The sequence below is a fragment of the Rhinatrema bivittatum genome, chromosome 4, assembly GCF_901001135.1.
Source record: "Rhinatrema bivittatum chromosome 4, aRhiBiv1.1, whole genome shotgun sequence".
Lineage (NCBI taxonomy): Eukaryota > Metazoa > Chordata > Amphibia > Gymnophiona > Rhinatrematidae > Rhinatrema > Rhinatrema bivittatum.
Window position 1 is genome coordinate 84,672,280 of NC_042618.1, and position 25,330 is coordinate 84,697,609.

Here is a 25,330-nt window from a genome sequence, read left to right on the forward strand (position 1 = left end):
TTCCTTTCAACATCCACGCCATGAGAGACAGGACATGGAGGTTGGGTAGTGCAGCCTGCTTCTGCGCCTTTAATGAATAATATTAGTGAAGGTCTCTTGGTGTTGCTGAGGCAGAGATTCAGACAACTCCTGCATCTGTTTCCACAAATTTCGTTGGAATTGCGTCATATATAATTGGTGTCATGCAATTCTGGAGACAAGCATGGAACCTTGGAACATTTTTCGCCCTAGACCATCTAGGAATTTTTGCTCCTTGCCAGGAGGAATGGATGAATGAGGTGGATTCTTTTGGATCTTTTTTGGGCAGACTCCACCACTACAGACTGGTGAGGGAGTTAAGGCTTTTGAAAACCTGGTATATGCTGGACCAAGTAAGTGGCGTCAGTCCGCTTGTTCACAAGGATGCTCCCATAGCCTATGCTGGAGATCAACAAGGACTTCATGCACTGGTATGGCAAGTACTTCTTTAGGGGGGATCTACAAATTGTCGAGTTTTTTTGCCTTGTGTCTTCCTCAGTGACCAATTGGAAAGGGATTGTATATGACATGTCTTTCACGAAATTGAAAAAGGAGAGGTCCTCAAGTGGAGACTTCCCGGTGGAGATGGATCTGATAATACATATTCTGAGAAAGAATCAGTATCCACGTCCCTCATGTGTCTGAAAGTATGCCGTAGAGGAGTGGAGTGAGAGATGAAAAATGGCACCGAAGGATGTGAAGATATCGATGGAGGTTGATGCGGCATCGATGGCACCGATGGGCATCTCGGTTGAGAAATTCACGATGGTCCCGGTATTGGCTCAGGCATCAGTGAATTATCTGAGGCAGCGTCATCCCGAGGATCAGGAATTGGTTGGTCTATCGGTGTCTTCGGTGGCATCGGCAAGGCACCGATCAGGGCATCTAGTCTAGCAAGTAGACGCCTTCGATACGATCAGCCATACAATTCTACTAAAGCAACTCTCAAACACTGGCATAACATGAACTGCATTCCACTGGTTTGAATCCTACCTCAAAAATAGACATTACAAAGTCAAATTGGGCAACTTTGAATCCGACCCCATAGACCTAACCCGAGGTGTGCCTCAAGGCTCCGCCCAATCCTCTACCCTCTTCAACATTTACATGTTACCCCCCTCTGCCACCTCCTATCTGACCTAGGCCACCCTCACTTCATCTATGCTGATGACGTTCAAATCCTCATCCCAATCACAGATACCCTACACATTTCACTAAAAATATGGGACAAATGCATTAATGCAATCAATCAACTATTCATGAAACTTAACCTCTCACTCAATACCACAAAAACAGAACTCCTCATCATCTCCCACAAGCCCTTCACCGTTAGTCACACCTTGCCACCTCCCAAACCTATAACACAACATATACGTAATCTAGGCGTTACCTTCGATAACCAACTAAACTTCAAAACCTTCATTAAATCCACCATGAAGGAATGTTATTTCAAACTTCATGTCCTGAAGAAACTAAGAACCCTCCTACACTTTAATGATTTTCGCACAGTCCTGCAAGCATTAATTTTCTCAAAAATTGACTATTGCGACTCCCTCCTACTAGGCCTCCCTGCCTCCACCATCAAACCCCACCAAATACTACAGAATGCTGCAGCCAGGATCCTCACAAATACACGTAACAATGACCACATCACACCCATCCTAAGAGACCTACATTGGCTCCCCATATCCAGTAGAATTCTCTACAAGACCCTCTCCCTCATACACAAGACTGTACACAACCAAAACTTCCAATGGCTCAACGACTCACTCCACTTCCACACATCCAACAGACCCACCAGATCCACCTATAAAGGAACTCCTTACACACCATCCCCTAAACTCATGCCCTTATCCTCCACAAGAGATCGAGCGCTATCGATTGCAGGCCCCCATAAACTGGAACATAATGCCGCCTGACCTCCGCATGGAAACATGTACTGGGAAATTAAAAAACAAAAATTAAAAACATGGCTTTTCAAACAGACATTCACTTAATGCCTCGCGTCTACTCCTCCCCCCTTTTTTTCTATCCCCCAACCCCCCTTCCTCCATACAGTCACCATTAACTGCTCATCTGTAAATATGGTTTGTATACCCCTGTGAAATTATATACCTTTCTCGTTACACCTAATATTAACACTCTACTCCCACTTTCTATAGTTATTCCCCCATGTTATCCTCTTTAGTTACTTTATAACTTGTTATACTCAGTTCCATGTAATTGTTCTCATCCTACAGTTCCTTGTAAACCGATACAATGTGTAAACGGTTATCGGTATAAAAAAGCCTTAAATAAATCTAGTCTAGCAAGTAGCGGAATCAACACCGATGGGTCTGGCATGGTGTCTGTGTCTGTGCTGGCATCGGCAGCGATGGATGAAGGTCTTGTAGAGCTTCCCTTACTGCCTGGCAGATGAAACCTTCCAGTTCCTCCCTTATAGCTGGTGAGGCCTGAGCAGCTATAGATGGTGGCAGGGAAGGTGGAACTAGCTCTTCCACAGGTCCCTGTGGTGACGCAGTATCTGGCACCAATATCGGTGTGGAACGCCTTGGAGTAAGAGGCATCGAGGGCATCGATGGCTCTTCTACTCTAGCCCTCTTCGGTGGAGGCTCGATGGGTATCGAAACCACTCCGAAAATTGAGCCGACATCGGGGGTAGAAGTCAGTCTGTGCTGGTGCCGATGCTTCTCACGATGTTCGGTGCCTTTCTTTTCGAGCACCAAAATCGATTTAATGAATGACCGAGATGGAGTCGGGGGTCGGTCGATCACCAATGTCATTGGGACGCCGCTTGGTCTTAATTACTAACTTTTTAGTCGCTCCTGCCAGTGACCACTGTGTCAATGTCGACGTCGATGGAAGTAGCTGAATATGAAAAAGGCTTTTCCATCTTCTCCAGACGGCCCGTCTGCCTTTGACCTTCATCTCGGCACATTGTGGACTTGTGGCGACACTATGTCCCTCGCCCAAACACAGGACACACTCAACATGGGGGTCGGTGATAGACATGGTGCAAGGGCAATTTGGGCATTTTTTAGATCCTGTTGTCATTATGAAGGCCGGACAGCAGTCAACGGCCTTCTGACAGGAAAAGTCGAAACAGTATCGACCGCGACAAAGGTTTACTCACCGATCGAAGGAAAATGGGAGACCCCTATGAAGGGAATTAAATTTGAGAATTTTTCAACTTTTTCCGTGAGGAAAAAATGTGTGAGGTATCACACAGGACTCCTTCACCGCGAGACTAACTGCAGCGCGGAAAAAAGAAGACTGAAGGGAGACCCCTGTGGCTCGAGGGATCATGACATGCTGGGCATGCTCAGTGGGCTCAGTGTGCCAGTCAAAAGTTTCTAGAAACTATGACAGAAAGTTTTCCGTGATAGGGCTCCATCCAGTGACATCACCCATATGTGAGGACTATCATCCTGCTTGTCCTGGGATAAAAGTAAACAATCACTGCAGGAGATTTAATGCTCTGAAGACCCATTTCAGGGATTCCTACTCAACCAGCATCATCTCCTCCACCTCTGGATGGAGGGGGAAAGCTGCAGTGGTCTTTCGTTCAGCCTTGATAATAAATCCCACTTTGGGGTCTCCTGAGACTACAACTCTTCCAGGTGAAGACAAGCAATCACCTGGTCAATCAAAGCACTTATCTCGCCTCTGTGAAAGACTGATAACAGAATCATTCTCTGGAATGATGTTATAAAAAGCAAACCAAAATGTAGCTATTAGTCTAGAGTTGTGTGTACCTAAGTAAAAAAGTTGAAAAAGATTAGTTTCTCATCTTGAAAAGGTGTTAGAGTAGTATAATTGATTTAAGTAGGTGCCAACATTTGTTAAACAGAACAGTAGTGAGTCACTCAAGCTAACTGAAATGTAAATCACCAAAGGGATTGTGTAGTACTAACCTGCCTTAGAAGCACAAAATATATGGCAGGGGAAGAGGCATAATTCAGTGGAAGCACTGAGAGGAGAGGATCATCTTGCTGGTGGCCGAAGAGGATCAGTAAATACTGCTTTGGGAAATCTTAAAACTTAAAAAGTTTTGGGGAGGGGTAAACTATTGGGGTATATACTTTAGTGTGTGTGTGCGCACATGTTTGTTATTAAAAGCAAGCCAAAAGGTAGGAAATAGCTTAAACCACTGAGATGAGTAATCTGTACGATGATGAAATGATGTTGATTTGTCTGTTTGCCAGTGTAATTTGATGAACAAAGGACGTACCAGAAGAACAGTGAGAACACATCTCAATGAACATTACAGCTGTTTAACTCCTCAGAAAAATAAAGCGCCTACTGTACAACATTGTATGGAGTGAGCACAATTTCACACAATTGCGATGGTCTATTATTTATCACATATATGTTTTAGTTCGAAGATGAAACAGAGAAACTCCTAATGCTGACATCAGATTGAAATCTGACTCCGTCTCCAACTGCTATCAGGAGCACACTATACCCACTGGTCCTGAGTCCATCTGCTACATGCTAGGAAATACTGGATATATACTTTCAAGAAGGTTCACCCATCGGGTCTTAATCAGGCTGGTACTCATCAATACAGTGGGATGGACTCATGTTTTTTCATTTATATTTATTTTTACATTCACAGTTTTATTTCTATGATCGTATTTTAATTTAAGTATATATTTCTTCACTCGGTTTGATTTGCACATGTTAATGACATGTGAATTTGTGATTAGTTGCAGGTTCTTTTTATACACCTGAGCTGCAAAGGATGATACAATTTATGATGTGAGACATAATGTTTTGAGGCTGAAGAGAGTATCATCTTAGCCTCTTTCAACACTTGTGAGAGTGAAAATATCATAATACCTCTGTTTTGCTCCATGGTGAGACCGCACCTCGAGTACTGTGTATAATTCTGGTCACCACTTCTCAAAAAAGATATAGTTGCACTGGAGAAGGTACAGAGAAGGGCGAACAAATGATAATGGGGATGGAAACGCTAAAGAGGTTAGGGCTGTCCAGATTGGAGAAGACACGGTTGAAGGGGAATATGATAGAGGTCTTTAAAAACATGAGACGTCTAGAACGGGTAGATGTGAATTGGTTATTTACTCTTTAGATAATAGAAGGACTAAGAGGCACTCCATGAAGTTAGCAAGTAGTACATTTAAAACTACTTAGAGAAAATTCTTTTCACTCAACGCACAATTAAGCTATGGAATTTGTTGCCAGAGGATGTGATTAGTGCAGTTAATGTAGCTAGGTTTAAAGGTTTGGATAAGTTCTTGGAGAAGTCCATTAATGGAGAAATTACTTACCTGATAATTTCGTTTTCCTTAGTGTAGACAGATGGACTCAGGACCATTGGGTACAGTGTACTCCTGATAGCAGTTGGAGACGGATCAGATTTCAATCTGACATCAGCCTCTAGTACATATATCCCTGCAGGAAGTGCAGCTCTTCAGTATTCTCCTCAAAAAGCATTGTGGATATATGTGTGACTGACTAATTTGATTAAACTTGAATAACTTCATAACTTGGTTAAACTTTATAATTTGATTAATTTGATTAACTTGAACTGGTTGGAACGACTATAGCTGGAGACCGCCAGTGTACTCAACCGGAAAGTGTCGACACCCGGTAGGGTGGGTGCCCTAGGTGAATGAAAACATGGCTTACCCTTGAATCATTCGGAATTCCATGCATAACGGCAGTCAAGCGTGAGATGCAGAGTCCATCTGTCTACACTAAGGAAAACAAAATTATCAGGTAAGTAATTTCTCCATTTCCTAGCGTGTAGCAGATGGACTCAGGACCAATGGGATGTATAAAAGCTACTCCCGAACCGAGTGGGAGGCTGCCTGTGACCCACTTAGTACTACCCTTGCAAATGCTGTGTCCTCCCAAGCCTCAACATCCAGACGGTAGAATCTGGAAAAGGTGTGGATGGAGGACCATGTCGCCGCCCTGCAGATCTCGGCTGGTGACAGCATTCTGGTTTCTGCCCAGGATACTGCCTGAGCTCTGGTAGAATGGGCCTTGACCTGTAGAGGCAGACTCTTGCTGCTTCTAAGTAGGCCACCTTGATGACTTCCTTGATCCAGCGGGCTATGGTTGCCCGCGAGGCCGCTTCCCCTTGCCTCTTCCCGCTGTGGAGGACGAAAAAGTGGTCCGTTTTTCATACTGGTTCCGACATTTCCAGGTATCTGGACAAGAGTCTGCCTATATTGAGGTGGCATAGACTACGAGCTTCATACGAATTCTTCAAGTCATCCGGCGATGGTTGCGAGATGGTTTGGTTAAGATGGAAGTGTGATACCACCTTGGGAAGAAACAAAGGGACCGTGCGTAGCTGGATGGATCCCGGGGTGAGCCTGAGGAACGGCTCACGGCAGGACAGTGCTTGTAGTTCCGAAATGTGGCGGGCTGAGCAAACTGCCAGCAGAAAGGCTGTCTTTAAAGTTAACAGACGGAGGGACAGACCTCGGAGGGGTCTGAAGGAGGTTCCTGCTAGGAAATCCAGGACCAGGTTGAGATTCCACAGAGGTACCGGCCACTTTAGTGGTGGGCGGATGTGTTTGACTCCTTTCAGGAAATGTGATACATCCGGGTGAGAAGCTATGCTGTCGCCCCCACTCTTGGGGCCGTAGCATGACAATGCGGCCACTTGTACCTTGATAGAGTTGAGGGACAGCCCCTTCTGTAGCCCGTTCTGTAAGAATTCCAGGATCATGGGAACTTTAGTTGAGCGTGGCTTGATGTCGTGGTCTTCGCACCAGACTTCAAAAACTCTCCAAATCATAGAAACATAGACACATAGAAATGACGGCAGAAGAAGACCAATCGGTCCATCCAGTCTGCGCAGCAAGCTTCACACTTCTTTTTTCTCATACTTATCTGTTTCTCTTGGCTCTTAGTAACCTTAGGTTCTATTTCCCTTTCACCCCCACTATTAATGTAGAGAGCAGTGATGGAGCTGCTTCCAAGTGAAATATTAAGTTTGATTAGTTGGGTAAGCGGCAGCATAGCTCTCTGCCGTTGAAGCAGAGAGCAATGCTGGATATGCGTGAAGTATTAGTTTTTCTTCTCCCCTGCCGTTGAAGCAGGGAGTTATGCTGGATATGCACTGAAAGTGAAGTATGCCTTGAAAGTCACATTAACTATCATCAAATATTGAAAAGCCTAATAATTGGTAATTGAATAAGCCTAATAATTGGTAATACCTATAGCCCACGAACCCATCCCTGTTTTGTTTTTTTTGTTTTTTTCTTTTTTTAATTGGGAGATGGCAGCCCTCCATCCTTCCGCTCCGTGAAGGTGGAACACCAACCACTGGCCACTGGCATCCTGTTACGTGAATGCCTCTGTGGCTACTGCCGCTCCGTGCAGTGTTTTGCTGCCTGCTCTTTATACGCGTCCTCTAGACCTGATGGATCCACAGTGTTTATCCCACGCCTCTTTGAAGTGCTTCACAGTTTTGGACTTCACCACTTCCTCCGGAAGGGTATTCCAGGCATCCACCACTCTCTCCCTGAAGAAATACTTCCTGACATTGGTTCTTAGTCTTCCTCCTTGGAGCCTCAGCTCGTGACCTCTGGTTCTGCTAATTTTTTTCTGACGGAAAAGGTTTGTCGTTGTCTTTGGATTGTTAAAGTTTTTCAAGTATCTTAAAGTCTGAATCATATCACCCCTGCTCCTCCTTTTCTCTACGGTGTACATATTTAGATTCTTCAATTTCTCCTCGTATGACATCCGATGAAGACCCTCCACCTTTCTGGTCGCCCTTCTCTGTACCGCTTTAATCTTGTCTCTGTCTCTTTGTAGATACGGTCTCCAGAACTGAACACAGTACTCCAAGTGAGGCCTCACCAAGGACCTGTACAAGGGGATAATCACTTCCCTTTTCTTACTCGATATTCCTCTCTCTATGCAGCCCAGCATTCTTCTGGCTTTTGCTATCACCTTGTCGCAGTTTCGCAGACTTCATATCATTAGACACTATAACCCCAAGGTCTCTCTCCTGCTCCATGCACATCAGCCTCCCCCCCCAATTGAATACAGTTCATTCGGATTTCCACTCCCCATATGCATGACTTTGCACTTCTTGGCATTGAATCTCAGCTGCCATATCTTCGACCACTCTTCCAGTTTCCTTAAATCCTGTCTCATTCTCTCCACTCCTTCCGGCGTGTCCACTCTGTTGCAGATCTTAGTGTCGTCCGCAAAAAGACAAATCTTACCTTCTATCCCGTCCGCAATGTCGCTCACAAAGATATTGAACAGGACCGGTCCCAACACCGATCCTTGCGGTACACCACTTAAAACTGCTCTCTCTTCAGAGAAAGTTCCATTTACCATCACACATTGTCTTCTGTCCATCAACCAGTTTGCAATCCAGGTCAACAACTTGGCACTCACTCCTAAGCTTCTCATTTTATTCACCAGTCTCCTATGCAGAACCGTATCAAAAGCTTTGCTGAAATCTAAGTAGATGACATTGAGCGCTCTTCCTCGATCCAATTCCTTGGTTACCCAGTCAAAAAAGTCAACCAGATTTGTCTGACAGGATCTTCCTCTGGTGAATCCATGCTGCCTCAGGTCCAGTAATTCTCCGGACTGTAGATAGTTCACTATTCTCACTTTCAACAGTGACTCCATTACTTTTCCCACCACCGAAGTGAGGCTAACCGGGCTGTAGTTAACAGCCTCCTCTCTGTTCCCACTCTTGTGAAGCGGGACCACCACTGCTCTTCTCCAATCACTCGGCACCACTCCCGTTTCTAGGGATCTACTGAACAGGTCACACATCGGACCCGCCAGCACATCTCTGAGCTCCCTCAGTATCCTTGGATGAATCCCATCAGGTCCCATGGCTTTGTCCACTTTCAGATTCTTTAGCTCTTCCCATACATTTTCTACTGTAAAAGGGTTTTCGTCTGTTCCACTTCCTTCCAGTTTCTTGTTGTGTAGAGATGGTCCTTCTCCAGGGTCTTCTTTAGTGAACACAGAACTGAAGTATTCGTTTAATATATCTGCCATTTCTTCGTCTTTCTCCTCGCACTGATCATTTCCACCTTTCAATTTCACTAAACCGCTTTGAACTTTTCTCTTTTCACTGATGTATCTGAAAAATGTTTTGTTACCATTCTTTATCTCCTTGGCAATCCTCTCTTCTGCTTTACTTCTTGGCATTGAATCTCAGCTGCCATATCTTCGACCACTCTTCCAGTTTCCTTAAATCCTGTCTCATTCTCTCCACTCCTTCCGGCGTGTCCACAAAACGACAAATCTTACCTTCTATCCCGTCCACAATGTCGCTCACAAAGATATTGAACAGGACCGGTCCCAACACCGATTCTTGCGGTACACCACTTAAAACTGCTCTCTCTTCAGAGAAAGTTCCATTTATTTTATTTATTTATTTAACAGTTTTATATACCGAAGTTCTAGTAACAAAGTTACTAATCAATTCGGTTTACATTGTAACAATAAAATTGACAGAATATAGAATAATGTCTTACAGAGAACAGGGAAGATTTAACTTGGAAATAAATAAAATAACTTAATGAGAGCAATAAATAACTTCAACGGAGCAAGGAGAGTACAATTTAAATACAATATAATATAGGAGAATATATATTCGGAATTGACTGAGTCGGGCCTGAGGACGATTATTGAATAGTTATTGGGATTAGGAGAATGCTTGATTAAACAACCAAGTCTTGAGTCTCTTTTTAAAGGTGGGTGTCGATTGTTCCAATCTCAGGTCAGGAGGGAGAGAGTTCCAGAGTTTAGGTCCAGCGGTGGAAAGAGCTCTTTTACTAAGATTTGTATATTATACAAGAACATCGGTATATCAAAAACTAAAAATAAATAAATAAATAAATAAGAGAAGTTTTGAGCGAATGGGCCTTTAGCGTGTCTCTCTGGGCTAGCCTCGTTGGACGGGAAGAGGTGTGAAGTTGTAAAGGGATGGTGAGTTCAATTGGAGAAGAGTTTTTGATGACTTTGTGGATTATTGTTATGGTTTTATAGAAGATTCTCTGATTGATGGGGAGCCAGTGAAGGTTCTTTAAGATGGGTGTAATATGTTCCCTTTTGTTGGATTTGGTTAGAATCCTCGCAGTGGCATTTTGTAATAATTGTAGAGGTTTTAAAGTGTTAGCGGATAGACCAAGCAGTAAAGAGTTACAATAATCTATTTTCGAGAATATTATTGTTTGTAGAACATATCTTAGTCTTACCATCACACATTGTCTTCTGTCCGTCAACCAGTTTGCAATCCAGGTCACCAACTTGGCACTCACTCCTAAGCTTCTCGTTTTATTCACCAGTCTCCTATGCAGAACCATATCAAAAGCTTTGCTGAAATCTAAGTAGATGACATCGAGCGCTCTTCCTCGATCCAATTCCTTGGTTACCCAGTCAAAAAAGTCAATCAGATTTGTCTGACAGGATCTTCCCCTGGTGAATCCATGCTGCCTCAGGTCCAGTAATTCTCCGGACCGTAGATAGTTCACTAGTCTCACTTTCAACAGTGACTCCTTATGTACGTTAGAGATGTGGAGGACTTGCGTGCTCGGAGTAGGGTGTCGATTACAGTCTCCAAGTATCCGCTCTTTCTCAGGTGAGCCCTCTCAATGGCCAAGCTGTAAGAGAGAATTGAGCTGGATCCTCGTGGAGGATCGGTCCTTGTTGGAGCAGGTCTCTGTGTGGAGGCAGTGGTAGGGGGTTCCCTGCCAGTAGTCTTCTCATGTTGGCGTACCACGGTCTTATTGGCCAGTCCAGGGCCACCAGAAGAACTAGTCCCCTGTGCAACTGTATCTTGTGAATGATTGCGCCCAGTAGGGGCCACGATGGGAAAGCACATAATAGGGTCCCCTGTGGCCAGGTCTGTACCAGGGCATTGATCCCCTGGGACTGAGGTTCCCGCCTGCGGCTGAAGTACCTGAGTACTTGGGCGTTGGACCGATTTGCCAGAAGGTCCATGTCTAGTGTCCCCCACCGGTTCACTATCATTTGGAACGCTGCGGACGACGGCTTCCATTCTCCTAGGTCTAGCCTTTCCCTGCTGAGGTAGTCCGCCGTGATGTCTTTTCTGGCGATGTGGATGGCCGAGAACTCTTGGAGGTTTACTTCTGCCCCATCATTAAGGGGTCTATTTCCAGAGATACCTGTTGGCTTCTGGTTCCTCCCTGACGGTTGATGTAGGCCACTGTTGTGGTGTTGTCTGACATTACTCTGACCGCTTTGTCTCGGAGTCTGTGGGCGAAGCGTAGGCAGGCTAGTCCGACTGCCCACGCTTCTAGGCGGTTGATGTTCCATCTCGCCTCTTTTGCATTCCACTGCCCTTGGGCGATAAATTCCTCACAGTGAGTTCCCCATCCTCATAGGCTGGCATCTGTGGTGAGCAGGGTCCAGGTTGGGGAGGACAGTCTTGTTCCCTGGCTCAGGTGGCTGGCCAGTAGCCACCACCGTAGCTGGGTCCAAACCCTGCCCAGAAGTGATAGACGTACGGCGTAGTTCTGAGACAGTGGATTCCATCGTGATAGAAGTGAGCGCTGCAGGGGTCTCATGGGAGCTCGTGCCCATGGCACTACTTCCAGTGTGGATGCCATCAGACCGAGGACTTGCAGGTAATCCCATGCTGTGGGTCGAGGTTCGCTCAACAGGCTTTGTAACTGGTTCCACAGTTTTGATCTCCTTGTGGGAGTCAGGCTGACCTTGTCTTCTTTGGTGTCGAATCAGACTCCTAGGTACTCTAGAGACTTTGAGGGCTGCAGACAACTTTTGTTTGTGTTGACCACCCATCCTAGGCTCTCCAGTAGAGTTTTGACTCTGTTGGTTGCTTGGCAGCTTTCCTCTGGGGATTTCGCCCTGATCAGCCAATCGTCTAGGTAAGGATGTACGAGGATTCCTTCCTTTCTCAATGTTGCCGCCACCACCACTATGATCCTGGTGAACGTCCAGGGTGCTGTGGCTAACCTGAAGGGTAGTGCCCGGAACTAGTAGTAACAGTCCAGGATTTTGAAGCGTAGATATCGCTGGTGTTCCTGATGAATTGGGATGTGTAGGTAGGCCTCCGAAAGATCCAGGGATGTGAGAAACTCTCCCGGTTGGAGAACTTCTCTTTAATTAATTAAATTTTTTTTATTGTTAGGAGGGTTGGTTGTGTTGTGTATTTTTTCTCTTCTTTGGACTTTATTTTTGTGATATATTCTAACTCTCCCACTTTTTTTTTAAGATTTCTTGCATTTGTATACAGAAATTTAAAAGTCTGTATTTTGTATTTACAACCTGCTTATCAGCTGTTAGGGGCAATTTGGAATCTTTCTGCTCTGTCTGCTCTTTACTTAAAGTCACCTGTATTACCTTAGCATTTAATGCAACCTCTCTAATGGGATGCCTTAAAATCCCTGTTCTCTTAGGGGCGGATTTTCAGAGCCCTGCTCGCCTAAATCCGCCCAAAACCAGGCGGATTTAGGCGAGCAGGGCCCTGCGCGCCAGTGAGCCTATTTTACATAGGCCTACCGGCGCGCACAGAGCCCCGGGACTCGCGTAAGTCCCGGGGTTCTCCGAGGGGGGCGTGTCGGGGGGCGGGCCCGGTCGTCGCTGCGTTTAGGGGGCGTGTCGGCAGCATTTTGGGGGCGGGTATGGGGGCGTGGCTACGGCCCGGGGCGGTCCGGGGGCGTGGCCGCGCCCTCCGTACCCGCCCCCAGGTCGCGTCCCGGCGCGCAACAGGCCCGCTGGCGCGCGGGGATTTACTTCTCCCTCCGGGAGGCGTAAATCCCCGGAGAAAGGTAAGGGGGGGTGTAGACAGGGCCGGGCGGGTGGGTTAGGTAGAGGAAGGGAGGGGAAGGTGAGGGGAGGGCGTTAGAGGATTCCCTCCAAGGCCGCTCCGATTTCGGAGCGGCCTTGGAGGGAACGGGGGTAGGCTGCGCGGCTCGGCGCGCACCGGCTATACAAAATCAATAGCCTTGCGTGCGCCGATCCAGGTTTTTAGCAGATACACGCGGCTCCGCGCGTATCTACTAAAATCCCGCGTACTTTTGTTGGCGCCTGGAGCGCCAACAAAAGTACGCCAACGCGCCTTGTTTGAAAATCTACCCCTTAGTATCCTTCAAGATTCATCATTCGAAACCATGCACTTCTGAGTGACTGTCAGCTTTCCCCCATCATCTACTTTAAAAGTTGTTCTAACATCTTTTTAAAGGCTAGTTTCAGCAGCCTGGTTCCACTCAGGTTAAGGTGGAGCCCATCCTGCCGGAATAGGCTCCCCTTTCCCCAGAATGTTCTTTAGGTCCTAAAAAATCTAAAACCCTCTTCCCTGCACCACCATTTCATCCATGCATTGAGACTCTGGAGCTCAGTCTGCTTCTGGAGTCCTGCGCATGGAATAGGGAGCATTTCTAACAATTTCTAAGAATGCAACACTGAAGGTTATAGATTTTAATTTCCTACCTAAGAGACAAAATTTAGCTTCCAGTACCCATTTATTGTCTATCTGACCATGATGGCTCGCCGTTGGCCATTGGCTAACCAAACTCAGAATGCCTTCAGGGCATACTGAACTGCCCTTAGCTCTAGGGAGTTATCTGAATAAACTCTTCCTGAAAGACCAAAGACCCTGGGTGCAAAGCCCCTCGCTATATGGGCTACCCCCTCCAGGTGAGACGCATCCATACTCAGGACAATTTGAACAGGAGGAATTTGGAAAGTTAAATCTCTGGTCAAATTGGAATGAATCCACCAGGACAGACATTCCTTGAGTTGCTGATTGATCTGGATGCTCTCTCAAAGATCTTGAGTGGCTTGAATTCACTATGACCATTTGGTTCTTCTCAAAGAGAAGTGTCAAGGGAATAACATGCCTGTTGAGATCATGCTAACTCACTTGTATCCTCTCCACTCTAAATATTGTCATAGCCTTCTGATGTAAAAGGAAAACTTTTGCTTGAGTCGTGTCTAGCAGAGTTCCTATAAACTGTAGTTGAGATGACAGGCTCAAGTGGGACTTAAAGAGTTGATGACAAACCCTAGCAACTCTAACACCTGGATGGTTCTGCACATTTAATCATTGGCCCTACCTAAGATTTGCTCTTGATCATCCAATTATCTAGCTAGGAAAATATCCACTCTCAGTAAATACGCCACTACCACAGCAAGACGCTGTGTGAGGACATGTGAGGCTGACGCTAAGCAAAAAGACAGAACGCGGTACTGGAGGTGGTAGGTCTCTACTATGAATGAGATATTTTCTGAAATCTGGAAACATCTGTATGTGCGTGTAAGTATCCTTTACATTATGAGAGCATGGCCATGTCCCCGTTTTCTAAAAAGGGAATTAAGGTGCCCAGGGAAACTATCTTGAACTTTTCTCTCAAGATATTTGTTCAAAGCCATTAAGTCTAGGATGGGATGGCGTTCCCCTGTTTTCTTTGGAATCAGAAAATACTTAGCAGTACAATCCCCGCACGCTTTCCCTTGCTGGAACATATTCAACCGAATTGGTCTTTAAGAGAGAGGACATCTCCTTTTACAGTACCTCCCGATACAGGGAATTCCCCCAATCAGGGGTCTGAGGTCGATTTGATGCAACAGCCAATTAACATAATTTTAACCTTTTTTATGCTCAGAATTCACAAATCCAGGCTGTATGAATAGCAGGGAGAAAGTCGCCTCTCTCTGATTTGCTTTTCTTTTTTTATTATTTACCTTGGAGTTCTATCGATATGCCTCAAACGAAATGCAAAGACAAATTTTAAAAAACCTTTCAGTCATCTGTGTCTTCAAATTTAATACAGCAGAGGATTGAGCGCTCTCTCTCATCCACGCCGTCTAAACCGGTTGCTGAGGCCGCTGTGGGAGTTGACGCGGAGTGGACACCAACCCCACTGGCCAAGGAGATCTCATTAAGCCCTGGAGCGCAGACTCCCCCCTGCGGATTACCTATGCCACATTTAGATTCTATAACGTCTTACCCCTTGCAAGATAGGGAAAAGACTGATTTGTTGGGTGCAGGATTAGAGCTGCTGGATACCTCTGAGTCCATGATAGTTTCTGCGGGGAAAGAGTTTTCCATCTCTCTTGCTACAAACTCCTATGGATATCCCCAAGGGGATTTCATCAGGTATGCCACGTTTTAATATCCTGCAGAGTGAAGGACGTGAAGTTCCAGTGGTCCCAGGTATGCAATTTAATTTTAAAAAGTCTTCTGTTATAACACTTGATAGTGTCTGGAATGCTTTGATCTCCTTAGAGATAGCTATTGCCTCTTAACTCAAGTTTCATTAGATATGCATCAACGAGTATCGGCCATGGAAAGATTGGTTCCCTGACAAGAGTTGAAGATAAAATCTATGGAAACTAAAATCTCTTCTTCTGAAAGGATCCAACAAGGATAGGTTCAGACTGAGATCATTCACTCAAAAAAACTTGAGAATGTAGAGAATTCCTTAAGAAGTTTAAATTTAAGGGTACTTAATTTCCCGGTCCTTAAACTTATATCTCTGATTGATTTCTTTAAAAGTCATGTCTTAAATATTCTCAAGATATCATCTAATGTTGTGCCTCTTATAATGAGGGCCTATTTACCTCGGGATGAGTCAGAAACTTCGGCAACTACTTCTCAAGATCAATATCCTATGAACACCATGGATATATTGGAACTTTCTCAAGAGGCAGAGATTATGCAAAGAGTGACTATGTCAGTTACTTTTGCCTTCATGAGTGAAAGGAACACTGGCCTAAGGTTTTTTCTACAAAATAGGAATCTTACTTTTCATGGAAAACAAGTTTGGATCGATCCGGATGTGACAAGAACAAAACAGAGCGACAAAAGAAATTTCTGTCTATGAGAGCCGAGGTTCTCTCTCGTGGGGGGCAATATATATTTATTTTATTTATTTATTTATTTATTTAATTTTATATACCGACAGCCATTTGCACATCGTGCCGGTTTACAGATAACTTACAAACCAAAAAATATATAGGCAAAGCCTTTACAAGGAACAGTGTGTAACAAACAATAGTAACAGAGTAAATAAGTTGATAACTAAGGGAGGGAGGGGTGGGGGTGATTGTTTAGTGAAATATTTAGATGTTAACTATGTGTTTTTTGAGCCGTCACAGCTAAGGGTTTTTCTGGACTCTCACTCCCAAGGAACACTTATGCAGTCTTGGCAGTAATGTTATAGCGTAGGCTATGCTCTCATTTTCTTTTTGATTATTCATTGGAAGACTTGTTCCATTATTTCTTTCTTGGTCGCCCCAATTTATTTATTTATTTATTTAAGGTTTTTCTATACCGGCATTCATGAAAGCGTTCACATCATGCCGGTTTACATGAAACAGGGGTGTGAAGAACAAACCAAGAACATAACTAAACGTGATGAAGAGATGCAGTTACAATTAACAGGGGCTGTAAACTGGGAGGAGGAAAAATAGAGAGAGAAAGAGGAGGTTAATTATATACAATAGTACAGTATATATACATACTATTTCCTATACTATTTGAATTTCCTATACTATTTAATTTATATACTATTTTTATATTTTTATATTTAATTTATACTATTTATACTATTTTTATACTATTTTTATATTTTTATATTTAATTTATATACTATTGAATTTCCTATACTATTTGAAGGAATGTCAATATCTTTATTTCTTTTTTTGGAAATGTGGCTTTTCTGTGTTTCTCTGATGATCCTATTGCTGGTAGAAGGGATTCTTTGTGTTTACTGCACACTCATTAAAAAATAAATAAATAAAATAAATTAATTCACAAATCCAGAGTTACACTGAACAGTTTAGATAAAACTTCAGCCTGCCCCCAATTGGAATGTCCTCCGGCATAAGTACTGCGATCTGGGATATGCTCTCTGCAATCCAGTTAAAACACCATCTACTGTTTTGATAGGTGTTGCTGGCTGTAGCTTATAGGCCCTCTGCTGCCTCAGACAAGAATGGCCTGTTGTGTACCAGACTGAGCGGTTGGGAGATAATGCCTCCTTGGCTGGAAGAAGTGCCATCTCAGCACCCCATTCAGGTTCCTGCTGGCAGAGAGATGCTGAAGCAATACAGAAGGTTCTCTGATCTGTGCCACTGCTTCCTTGACAATCTCTGAAGAGATTCTTTCCATGTCTGAAAGTCTTTCCTGAATCTCAAGTCAAAGTTCTAAATCCTGCAGCCAGACGAGTCTGTGGGCTCCAATCCCCATTGAAAAGACTCTTGATGCAGTCGCAACATCAAAGGTTGAATGGCCATGTGTTTTCACACTCCATTCCCTTATCTACGAGTGACTGGAGGTTGTCATGCGGTTTCTGAGGTAGCTGCTCAACCACTTTCCACATCTGCTTTACCAGGTCCACTTAAATTGGCGTTTTACCAGCTCCAGGGACTTCTCTGAGCGGCCCTCGCCCTTGCTGCCCCGGAGAGGCCCAACAAAGATCTGAAGCCAGAATACAGCCACAGCATCCTCAGTGCACATTTTCCCCACGTTACGCATTGGAGGCAAACTTGCCTTCCTAGTACGGGAAAGATCAGAGGGACAAAATGCATAAAAGCTATTCCTACCTTGCTATTGACTTCCCCCAAAGTGGCCAACAAAAACTCTCTGCACCACAGGAGCTTCCGATTCTGACCCTGTTCCTCTACGGCTGACTGCGCTGCCAATGCAGCCATTTCAGTGAACACCTTTATTTATTTTTTGGGGAGAGCTACACCAATGAGCTAGAAAAGCAGCAGATATCCCCACAAAGATCAAAAAGTGAATGGGCACTTTCCTGTCCGAGATCATCTATGAGCCAGAGGTCCCACGCCCCAGCCAGGCAGGGGAAGGAGGAGGGAGAAGAGGGAACCAGCATAAGGGCCCAGCCAAGAAATGGGTCAATGATCCCTCTGCTCATCCTTTCTGGAATGGGGGGGGGGGGACGCGCACAAGATCCAATCACCATGCCACCTCTGTGAGAGAGAGAGTCCACTTTCAGTGACTTAAGCAGGGGAAGCCTGTGTTGTCCATACTGTTTCAGCCTTAGACTAAGAAGGTGAAGCACTTGAGGGTTGCTTTAACTGGTTAAGCCATTAATATGATCCAAGTTGGGACCCCCAAGACTTCTTACTGAGCTTTAAGGCCTGCTTCAAGCTGGACTTAAGTTTTGCCAGAGAAGTTAGAGAAGAGCCTCTCCCACCAGGTCCAAACTGCTACAGCTGAAATCGATGCAAAAAAATTAACAGCCAGAGATTTTGTAAACCTACGTTTAATGTTGTTCCCTGAGGGACATTGGACTCTTTCTGGAATAGCTCTTCAAGCTGATATCCTGCTTCTCAGAGCAGACTATAAACAAAAAAAATCAAAACATGGCATTTTTCTTCAGAGTAAAGCATTGGAGGAAAGGAAAAAATGCAAACAAATCGGGTGCCATTTGTAGCAAGCAACGAAATTGAAATGAGTTGAACACATCTAAGCAGGACACCATAAGAAGAAAAAATTATTTAAAATAGAAATATGAAGAACAAAGCAGGAAATGAAGAGAGAAATAAAAGAGGGCATTTTGGTGCCAGGTGAGTGCCCCTCTCCAGCAACGGACAAGGAAGAAATTAATGAACAGCAGGTGCAATGGTACAAAAGGCGCTGTCCATGCATGCTGAACAGTGTCCTAACTGAAGTCTGCGTATCATCTCACCTACATGTCTGGCTCATTGTTACAGCCACATTTCACACAATTAACTATAAAAAGAAAAAGAAAACATTTGTAAATACCGGATGTGATTGGTTGCAAGGCCTTTAATTCAAACTGTTAAAAAAATATTTTTTACTCTTTAAATACTAAGAAAGATACAGTAGAGTGGGGTTCAGGAGTATTATGTTAACCTGTAAAAAAAAAAAAAAAAAAATTAAAAACCCCTCTAACCAGTCAGGTGGAAATGAAACTTTTTAAAAGACTGAGAAATGTTTAAAGCTCAGAAAATACCCTGTCACCTCAGGAGATGCCTTAGAAAATATTCTTGCAGTCCTCAAGGAATGGAGAGGGGAGAAGGGGGCAGAGATTAAGAGATCTTAATCCTACCTCTAGCTGAAAGCCCCCGGCTCAAGCACGTAACATTGAAGGAGGGTGGCTAAGCCTTTCCACTGCAGGAACTGCCATACAAAAAATTCCTAATGTCCCAGAACTGTGCTTAAATGAGGGAGGGAGAGCTAGTCTTTCACCTCGGGAGCCACTCTATCCATACTCCTATTCATCACAGGATGCCTGTCTTCATCTGCTGGAGAAAGAGAATACTGGCAGCAAGGCTTGATCTCTGTCTCCATCTGCTGGTCAATGAATATAACCCACTTGTCTGGACTGGTCTTACTTGTTTTATAAAGACTAGGGATTTTTTTTTTTTTTGGGAGGATTTGACACTAAAAACTTTCATTCACAATTCCCCACAGATGTTTTTTTACCCTGTTTTATATCTTCTCCCAACTTGCCTAGTCCAGTCATTGAAGTGATAGTCCTTGAAATAGGGCCATCCACCAGTACTCCTTCCAAAACAGACAACGGAACAACGGGCCAATCAGAGGGCGGCAACAGCCCTTTAAATACCCGGAACTCACCGGCGGCGTCGCGCGCACGAAGGAGCGCGACCTAAGGGGCCTGCCCCTTAGTGCGCCCCTTGGTGAGCCCCAGGAAATAGAAATAAGGCCCCCTTCAACAGCCTACCTCACCACAACAGAGACACACTAGAATCACAGCCAACATCCATCCAGCACCCATTCAGCCTCCTGCAACATCCATCCAGCACCCTCCAGCATCAACAGTCATCCATCCAGCACCCATTCAGCCTCCTGCAACATCCATCCAGCACCCATTCAGCCTCCTGCAACATCCATCCAGCACCCTCCAGCATCAACAGTCATCCATCCAGCACCCATTCAGCCTCCTGCAACATCCATCCAGCACCCATTCAGCCTCCTGCAACATCCATCCAGCACCCTCCAGCATCAACAGTCATCCATCCAGCACCCATTCAGCCTCCTGCAACATCCATCCAGCACCCATTCAGCCTCCTGCAACATCCATCCAGCACCCTCCAGCATCAACAGTCATCCACCCAGCACCCATTCAGCCTCCTGCAACATCCATCCAGCACCCTCCAGCATCAACAGTCATCCATCCAGCACCCATTCAGCCTCCTGCAACATCCATCCAGCACCCATCCAGCCTCCTGCAACATCCATCCAGCACCCATTCAGCCTCCTGCAACATCCATCCAGCACCCATTCAGCCTCCTGCAACATCCATCCAGCACCCTCCAGCATCAACAGTCATCCACCCAGCACCCATTCAGCCTCCTGCAACATCCATCCAGCACCCTCCAGCATCAACAGTCATCCATCCAGCACCCATTCAGCCTCCTGCAACATCCATCCAGCACCCATTCAGCCTCCTGCAACATCCATCCAGCACCCTCCAGCATCAACAGTCATCCATCCAGCACCCATTCAGCCTCCTGCAACATCCATCCAGCACCCATTCAGCCTCCTGCAACATCCATCCAGCACCCTCCAGCATCAACAGTCATCCATCCAGCACCCATTCAGCCTCCTGCAACATCCATCCAGCACCCATTCAGCCTCCTGCAACATCCATCCAGCACCCTCCAGCATCAACAGTCATCCACCCAGCACCCATTCAGCCTCCTGCAACATCCATCCAGCACCCATTCAGCCTCCTGCAACATCCATCCAGCACCCATTCAGCCTCCTGCAACATCCATCCAGCACCCATCCAGCCTCCTGCAACATCCATCCAGCACCCATTCAGCCTCCTGCAACATCCATCCAGCACCCATTCAGCCTCCTGCAACATCCATCCAGCACCCATCCAGCCTCCTGCAACATCCATCCAGCACCCATTCAGCCTCCTGCAACATCCATCCAGCACCCATTCAGCCTCCTGCAACATCCATCCAGCACCCTCCAGCATCAACAGTCATCCATCCAGCACCCATCCAGCCTCTGCCAATCTACATCCAGCATTCATCCCGTCATTGATAGCACAACTAGACCACCATGCCACCAGAATTCTCAATCCCTATTCTTCACCGCAGCTTCCGCAACACAGATAAAGCAACAATGCAACCGCAGCCACGCTCCTCCAAAACCCTCATTCCGATCTTACTCACCCCTTTCAGCCAACTACTAGGTCTCTCGCTATTCACCCTAACTCTCTTCAACGCACAATCTATCACTAAGAAAACTCTGATACTCAATGACTATCTCTTAGACAACAAACCGGACATCTGTGCCATAACAGAAACTTGGCTTAAACCAACAGATATAACCCTAATAAATCAACTACCCACACAGATGTACGACTTCTTCTCCCTCCCCCGATTAAAGAAAAGGGGAGGAGGCCTACTGCTAGCAACCAAAAAAGAACTGAGAGCCTCCCAACTCCCAATAAAATCAGACTCAAAATTGGAAATAGGCCTATTCAAAACCAACGAACTCCAAATCCTCTTAGTCTATGCCCCTCCTGGACTCCTAGACGCAGATGCCTCCATCATAATAGAAGTAATTGCAAAACACATAAACCTGGACTCCCCCGCCTTGATCCTAGGAGATTTCAACCTTCATGTCAATAACACCACACTCACAACCAACTGTGAAACCCTCCTCTCCACACTCTCAGCCTTGGGCTTCCAACAGATTATCAATAAGCCCACCCACAAGGCAGGCCACACTTTGGACCTCATTTTCACAAACTCCGGCATCAAGCACTCATCCCATCCCATTTGCACTCCAGTCCCATGGTCAGATCACTCATTAATCTCCGCCACCTTCTTAATGACAGAAACCCACAAACCTCAATCCCCTCAATCTCCATTCCCTTACAGAAGATCTTGCTCTTCCGATGACCTTAACTTCCACCTGGCTAAAGAACTTCCAAACTTAAACCTTGCAGACCCCAATGCAGCCATATCATCCTGGAGCAATATCACAGAGGAAATAGCAAATAAATTATGTCCTCTTTCAACAAAAATACTCAACCTGAATTCACATAAGAGACAACCATGGTTCACCAAGGACCTACGGAAACTCAAACAAACCCTCAGAAAAAAGGAAAGCCTATGGCGCAAAACCCCTTGTGCCAGTACCCTGTCTACTTACAAATCTGCCCTCAACCATTACAGGAACAACACTCTAAAGGCAAAAAGAGATTTCCACGCTCTCAAGATCCACGACATTATCTTTGACGCAAGAGCCCTCTTCTCCTACGTATCCGAACTAACTCAACCTAACTCTCATTCCTTCCCTAGTGAACAAGCACAAGCTAAAGCAAATGAACTAGCCCTATTTTTCCAAAATAAAATCTCCAATCTCTTAACCCTCCTCCCACCTAACCCCACCCCTCTGACTAACCCCCTACACATCCCCAACAAGACAATCTCACTGGACACGTTTGAACCTACCACCGCCTTAGAGATCCAATCCCTGCTAAAGAAAATGAAACCTTCATCGCATCCCTTCGATCTAATACCGTCAAAACTTCTTCTGTTAATACCCGAAACCATCTCTAAACCACTTGCGGACATTATAAACTGCTCCTTAACACAGGGAATCTTCCCAGAGGCACTAAAAACAGCTTCTCTTAAACCTCTACTAAAGAAACCAGATCTGGACCCCATGAACCCAAACAACTTCCGCCCAATCTCAAATCTACCCTTTGTAGCAAAGATCCTGGAAAAACTGGTCAATTCGCAACTCTCTACCTACCTCGAAGATCATGAAATACTTCACCCCACACAATACGGGTTCCGCAAGACCTTAAGCACTGAAACTCTTCTCTTATCACTAACTGACCATCTCACCATGGGCTTGGACAAAGGACAATCGTTCCTACTAATTCTACTGGACTTGTCGGCAGCCTTCGATACGGTCAATCATGCCACCCTCCTCAACCGCCTTTCAGACATTGGAATTACAGGCTCTGCTTACACTTGGTTCAAGTCTTTCCTCTGTAACAGAGGCTACAAAGTTAAAATCAATAATAAAGAATCTCCCCGCTACAATTCCTCACAAGGAGTTCCTCAAGGCTCCTCACTATCCCCAACCCTTTTCAACATATACCTTCTTCCTCTATGCCAACTGTTAACCAACCTACAACTAAAACATTTCTTATACGCCGACGACGTACAAATCTTGATACCCATCAAAGAAACCATCTCTAAAACCCTCAAATACTGGGAAAACTGCCTACAAGAGATCAACCAACTCCTCGCTAACCTAAACCTGATTCTAAACTCGGCCAAAACAGAACTCCTCCTCATCTCCCCTGAAAATAGCAACTCCCCACACTCTGCAACAGTTAACACCATTGCTACACATGCAAGAGACCTAGGGGTAGTAATAGACAAACACCTGAACCTAAAAGCATTTATAAACAATACAACCAGGAACTGCTTCTACAAGCTGCAGGTAATCAAGAGAATGAAACCACTACTACACTTTCATGACTTCAGAACAGTCTTGCAATCAGTAATTTTCTCCAAGATGGACTACTGCAATTCAATATTGCTAGGTCTCCCAGCCTCATACATAAAACCACTTCAGATGCTACAGAACGCGGCAGCCAGAATTCTGACAAATTCCAGAAGAAGAGACCACATCTCGCCAATTCTATCTAATCTTCACTGGCTGCCAATACACTACAGAATCCTACACAAGTCCATCACCATCATCCACAAATCCATCCACTCACAGGCCCCTCTCAACCTCCAAATCCCCCTCAGAATGCACTCATCATCCAGACCTATCAGAGACGCCTACAAAGGCTCCCTGACCGTTCCTCCAACTAAATCTACACTCCATAAGGCACTCAGAGACCGGGCCTTTTCTACAGCGGGCCCCTCTCTTTGGAATACCTTACCACCGGACCTTAGACTTGAACCCTGCTTACCAACATTCAAAAAAAAACTTAAGACTTGGCTATTCAGGCAAGCCTTTCCGGAGTCAAATATCCATTGAGAGACCTCACTGCACAATGTTAATATCCATAAAGAGACATCACTGCACAATGTAAATAAGTTACCTCTGTAAATTTTACGCTACTATCCTTATTTCCTTCCTCTCCCAGTTCTACAACCTTGTTTTATTGTAACTTTTGCTTCCGTTGCACTTGTTAAAAGAACAGTTTTTGCACCCCCTGTTATATGTAAACCGGCATGATATGATCTTATCATGAATGCCGGTATAGAAAAACCTTAAATAAATAAATAAATAAATAAACTTAGCTACTAGGTGGCACTTTTGCACAATGACTGGAGCTCCATCCCTTTAGGCACCGTGAACACTGCAGCATTCTCAGGCTCCAGACTCCAAAGTAGATGACCTGACTCTGGAATCAAAGCCCAAGACTTCTGCACAACAGAATGTCACCGACCCAGGGGGTTTCTTTTAACAAATATTTGGAGAAGGATATGATAGTAGTTTTCTGAAAGTGTTAAAGAAGCTCGCAACTGGGGATTAGGATTTCTGGATAGTTTTTTTTCAACACATGGAGCTTCATGGGGCCCCCAAGTTGCCAGCAGTACCAGTGTTGTTCTGATGCCAGAACTACTAGCAGTAGAAAGAAGTCAGTGCTGCCAACAGTTCAGAGCATCCATTTGGCTCGGATGCTGCAAAGCAAAAATGCCTGAAAATACCAAACCTTGATGGTAATGTGCACGGGTCACGCAGTACTTACACGCTCTGGTCTGCTGACACGGCCAGGGGCCTTCAGAATGTCATCCACATTCTTAGACTCAGGTTTCTTCTCTACTCGTGGAACAATGGGTGATTGGTGGGTGACTGGAATAGGCATTCTCTCTTCTGGGTACCCTCTCCGATCTCCTAAAACAATGTTAATATTTCCACTGACTCGTGAGACAAAGAAAGACCTGAACAGCAGAAAACTAAAATGGGATATACTCAATATATAAGATCTTATAGCTTTATGTTCATAGCTTTGGAGAAAAACTTCTGACAATTATGTTGATAGCAATCAGACTGACAATTGCAGCTAAATGGAAGAATTTAATATTGCTGAGTTCAGATGACTGGTAGACTAGATTGTGGTCCAGTCTTTCTATGGGAAAAAAATATCATAATTACTGGCATATGTGGAAAACATTTTTTGATTATGTAGAAAATACGAGGCGAGTTAAAATCATTAATATAAGAAAATTGGCTCTTACCTAATTTTCATACCTGTAATACCACAGATCAGTCCAAACTCCTGGGTTTTGCATTCCTGCCAGCAGATGGAGACAGAGAAAGTTTTGCTGACACTACTACATAACCCAG

General features: G+C 44.9%; 1 protein-coding gene across 3 annotated transcripts in view; it reads right to left on the reverse strand.

Annotated features, from left to right (window-relative positions):
• YLPM1 (YLP motif containing 1) overlaps positions 1–25,330 on the reverse strand; it is a 443,744-nt gene that overhangs the window by 191,035 nt on the left and 227,379 nt on the right. For 2 of the 3 annotated variants that reach the window (XR_003856278.1, XM_029598421.1), the window contains exon 11: positions 24,732–24,877. The exons of the other annotated variant lie outside the window; for it this stretch is intronic. Coding sequence is in view for 1 of the 2 variants with exons in the window: in XM_029598421.1 (XP_029454281.1) it covers positions 24,732–24,877 (146 nt within the window). In the remaining variant the exon portion in view is untranslated. The remainder of the gene's footprint in view (positions 1–24,731; positions 24,878–25,330) is intronic. 3 annotated transcript variants of the gene reach the window in all.